The sequence below is a fragment of the Malus domestica genome, chromosome 16 (assembly GCF_042453785.1).
Source record: "Malus domestica chromosome 16, GDT2T_hap1".
Taxonomy (NCBI): domain Eukaryota; kingdom Viridiplantae; phylum Streptophyta; class Magnoliopsida; order Rosales; family Rosaceae; genus Malus; species Malus domestica.
In genome coordinates this window covers 3,367,375-3,371,836 of record NC_091676.1, presented here as the reverse complement: position 1 = coordinate 3,371,836, position 4,462 = coordinate 3,367,375, and the positions used below count along the sequence as shown (strand labels likewise).

General features: G+C 35.8%; 1 protein-coding gene across 1 annotated transcript; it reads left to right on the top strand.

The window, feature by feature from the left end:
• The first annotated feature begins 326 nt into the window (after window positions 1-326).
• LOC103416467 (uncharacterized) lies at window positions 327-4,002 on the top strand. Its single transcript, XM_008354708.4, has 7 exons — window positions 327-537; window positions 1,164-1,226; window positions 1,310-1,389; window positions 2,070-2,178; window positions 2,393-2,552; window positions 2,837-3,000; window positions 3,382-4,002. Exons 1-7 carry the CDS (start codon window positions 535-537, stop codon window positions 3,742-3,744), a joined length of 942 nt encoding a protein of 313 aa, XP_008352930.3. The 5' UTR covers window positions 327-534; the 3' UTR covers window positions 3,745-4,002.
• Window positions 4,003-4,462: the final 460 nt, after the last annotated feature.

Below are 4,462 nucleotides of genomic sequence, written 5' to 3'. Positions count from 1 at the left end.
TTATTAGTGAGTATTTTATATTTAATTTATGTTTAATATGTAACATAACACACTCGTAGATACTAATAAATAAAAAGTCTTAAATTCAACTGATATAAATGTTGAGTTTGATAATTATACGACTAACTCAAATTGTTTGACGATCTTTTTAGGATAGTGCAATTCACAAGGTCCTCTTACCTTCCATGCATTCTTGTTAATTTTTATCCATTGATCTTAATTCGTTCAATCTGAATGCCAAAAATTAAAAAAACTGTATGAGAAGTAAAAATAGACGTGGATAACATCAACTTTTTTTATTGGTCTTGGTGGGCCTGTAGGACTTTGGGTTTCCATATTCTTGTAGGATTGTGAAGAAAAAAGGCCGCGTATGTCCAATAGGAAAAAATTGAGAACCGACTAGGAAAAGGGGCATAAGAAAATTTCAAGAACCAAAACTTCAACAGAGCGATTGAATCGGTTTTAAAAAAAAACATAGCGATTGAATCGAGCGGAACCTCTCCGGCGACCGAGTAGCAATTCAGGAAAGAGAAAATGGTATGCAAAGTTCATCTCTTTTCCCCAATCTCTATTAAATTAGGGTTTTTTTTATTCGCTATTGAAGCTATTGCAATATCAGCTTTTCTCGGGGTTTCTTTTCGAGTTAATTAATCTGAATTTTGTTAACTTACTGTCAAACGAAGTTTTCAATGTAAGATTAGGGTTCTAAAGTTTGAATTTTCACATTGAATATATACAATTGTTGGAGTGTTTGGATTTTAATTTTTAATTGTGCACATTTTGATTCTGCTTTCGATTGTGATTATTTGAGAACCTACGATCGCATTGATTCATTACTGATAGTTTAAAAATTAATCTACAATGTTGCTCGTCTAAGATTTTAGGTGACCCAATGAGCTCAAGAGGATTTTGTGGCGATGCTATTTCGATTTTTAAATGTATAGGCTATATATAAAAATATGGTTCTTCAGGAAAGAAAAATTGGGATGTTGTGTTTTTTTCTAATGTATGTGATCGTTATGAAAGGACGGATACAAATACTTGGGCTTGAGATGAATCTTTTGTATTTTGGCAATTTGTATTTTTGTAATATTTAGGATTTTTTTTTTCTTTCTGCTTGTTGATTTATTCAATCTGCTAATATTTTACCTGGTTCTCTGCAGTCTACACTTGCAGCTGCTAGGGCAGACAACTTTTATTATCCCCCAGAATGGTCGCCAAAGAAGGTATGCTTCTGTTGTACTCCTGTTAGAGTATGCCATGGTGTGGTGGTTGGTCTATGGAGTTCTAACGTTGCTTTTTGCTTCAGGGTTCCTTGAACAAGTTCAATGGTCAACATGCTCTGAGGGAGAGAGCAAGGAAATTGGATCAGGGGATTTTGATTATAAGGTAACAATTCAAGCTCGTAAGTTACCTGTTTGTTAGATAGTCTAAATGTGTCTCAAGAAGCATTTTGTACTGTAAAGTTTTAATGTGGTTGAGTGACTTCCTCGTAATAGCTAATAACGAGAGATGAGATCTTTTTTCGTTTCTTTGTTATTATCTTACTAAACTGTTCACCAGTGAGAAGATTCTATGGGATACCTTTTGTGAGATTAAAGCCTTTTTAACAAACTGAATTCTTTATTCCTTCTTGTTTTAGTTTCATAAGTGATTTGATTATTGTGATGATAGTTTCACTTATGTCATTTTCCAATTTATGGCTCTGACAAGCTCTAAATGGAACATGGAAACTTAGTTACTTCGTTTTACTGATAACTTTACTTAGGATTTGTTTGAACTATTAATTACTTCTGCTGGTATATTATACTCTGTCGGAATTAATCTATTTGGAATAGTGTTTTTTTGGTATAGTGCCTACTGTTTCACTGTTTGTAATATGTCCAGACACACTTGTATGTGAAATCTGTGGTTTGTACTGTACTCTACTTTAAGCATTTGCAGTTATGTGCTGTTTCGTGCAAACTAGGTTGAATGATATTCGGTAGTTTGGGTGGAAAATGGGAAATTTAATGAAATCTTGGCTAATATATGTGCGTCATTCTGATAATTGATTGTCATACATTCAGGTTCGAGATGCCTTACCATATATGGTGCGGTGGTTGCAATTCTATGATTGCAAAGGGTGTTCGTTTTAATGCAGAAAAAAAGCAAGTTGGAAATTACTATTCTACAAAGGTATGTATTCCATCCAACTGGTGCCGATCCTTCTGACTTTTTCATTCAGAATTTACTTGGCTATTATTAGTTTTGCTACCCTTTGATCAATGGAAATCCATGTATTCATCATTTTAACACGCATAATGTCTTTTCTTACAACTTTCTTCTTCGTTCTTTCTTTCCGGTTTTAGTTAAATGCATTTATTAACGATCAGGGTTTACTTCCTGCCAGATATGGAGCTTTACCATGAAGTCTCCATGCTGCAAACAAGAGATTGTTATTCAGACAGATCCAAAGAATTGCAAATATGTGATTATTAGTGGGGCCACGCAGAAGAATGAGGAATTCGACGTTGAGGATGCGGAAACCTTTGAACTTCCTGCTGATGAAGGTTGGTTTAGAAGTCGATGCAAATAGTGTTCTCTTTGGTGACTTTTATAATGGCTTATTGAAATTTTGAGCTTATTGTTCTCTAATTAAGTTAACTTGAACTCAACCAAAAAGGGAAGTAAAAGAAAGGGAGTGAATGGAGTACATTCACCGCTCTTTGTTAATGTCAGTTGTGTGATCAAAAGGGTTCAATTATTCTTCTAGAGATGTTGGACCACTTGCTGGATTCTTTTGATGTTTCCTTTTTCGCTCTCTTAGCAGAAGTGTTTTTTTTTTGTTCTCCAGAAAGAGGAAAGCTTGCAGATCCATTTTATCGACTTGAACACCAAGAAGAGGATTTGCAAAAGAAGAAAGAAGCCGAGCCAGTACTTGTTCGCCTACAGCGAATTTCTGATGACAGGCATTTAGATGACTACTCCCTCAACAAGGCCCTCAGAGCCAAACTTAGAGTATGTCACCTGATCATATTTAGTTCTTCACTTAAATGTTTTTCTCACACAGCATACATTGGTTGATATTAAAAAAGTCAAAATTATTACGTTTTACTTCACCTTTATGATTTATCTAACAGAGAGATGAAAAATGAATACATGGAGAGATGATTAGAAGTTTTTAGTCTGCCCTACCCATATTTCCTTATAAAGTATTTAGATCTAAATATGATTAGAAATCTCTCTTCTTCTGTGTGTGTTTGTGTGTGTGTGTGTGTGTGTGTGATTCTCTTATGTCCTTTTCTGCCTCACAAGTGAAGTGCGGATGAACTGAACTTGAGTGTTGAATTTGGCATTACATAAAGGGTTTCCTCACTATTTACTATTGTTTTATTTCAGTCTCAAAAGAAAAGAGTTGCGGAAGAAGAGGCTACTTCAAGGAAGATGGGTCTCGGTATACGACTGCTTCCAGTGGCAGAGGAGGATGCTGCTGCTGCGTCACGTGTGAAGTTCGTTTCCAAGTTTGAAAAGAATCGGAAGAATAAGCAAGCACTAATCAACGCTGCTTCAATTTTTCCTGGCTCATCTGGGAGTTCTATGTCGAATAAGAAGAGTTTGGAACTACAATCTAAGAGAAGAAGAATAAGTGCTGGTGCTGCGTCCAACTTACTTACAGGGGGGTTCAAGCCATCATCATGGTCTCAGAATTCGGTTTCTTCAGGCAAGCAAAATGGAACGTCAGTCAGAGTGAGACGCTTCTAGTCATCGAACACCATATGTGATTTCTACTTTTGGTTTGCCTCGTTGATATGGGCAATGGAGCATGTAAAATATGAACGCCCTTGTCTTTTCAGATTCTTTTGTTTTGGTTTTTCTTGTTACCATGTCCCTGGCCTTCGTTCTTCTCCTCTGTGCAGGAGATCTGGCTCGGTTTCGATAGTGTATGCGTGTATTTGGTGTTGTAAATAATCATATTTTAAGTAATGAAGTGAAACGGCTGCTAGGATGCATTTTCTCCTACTGACAGTGATTTGTTAAAGATAACCTTTTTATCTCGGGTAAAATAACTAATTAAATCAAGCATACATTTTCTGTTGAGGAATTTGGTTGATAATTTTCATACGAGAAGTGATTCTGGAATGTGCTTTTCCATTAAATTACTTGGGAAATCACTTTAGGTGATTAATGGAGAAGCGCCTCTTATGTGTTTCTTTTCGGAAATTTGATTCCGACCCCTCCCATAAACACTTACATACGGAACGTTGCCTTAGCTAAAACTAGGACAGAAAACTCGGTGTAAATGTAGTATTGAAAATCTGTCTGCTAGACTTATCATATATTTTGATGATCGGTGCTCGAAAAGTCTGACTAATTTATGTGAGAGCTTAACCTAAAAGACCCTTTGAAAATAAATCCACTGATCATCGATCGAGGTGTTCATGCATGCATTGTTGTTCATTATTCGGTTGACATAAGCTGC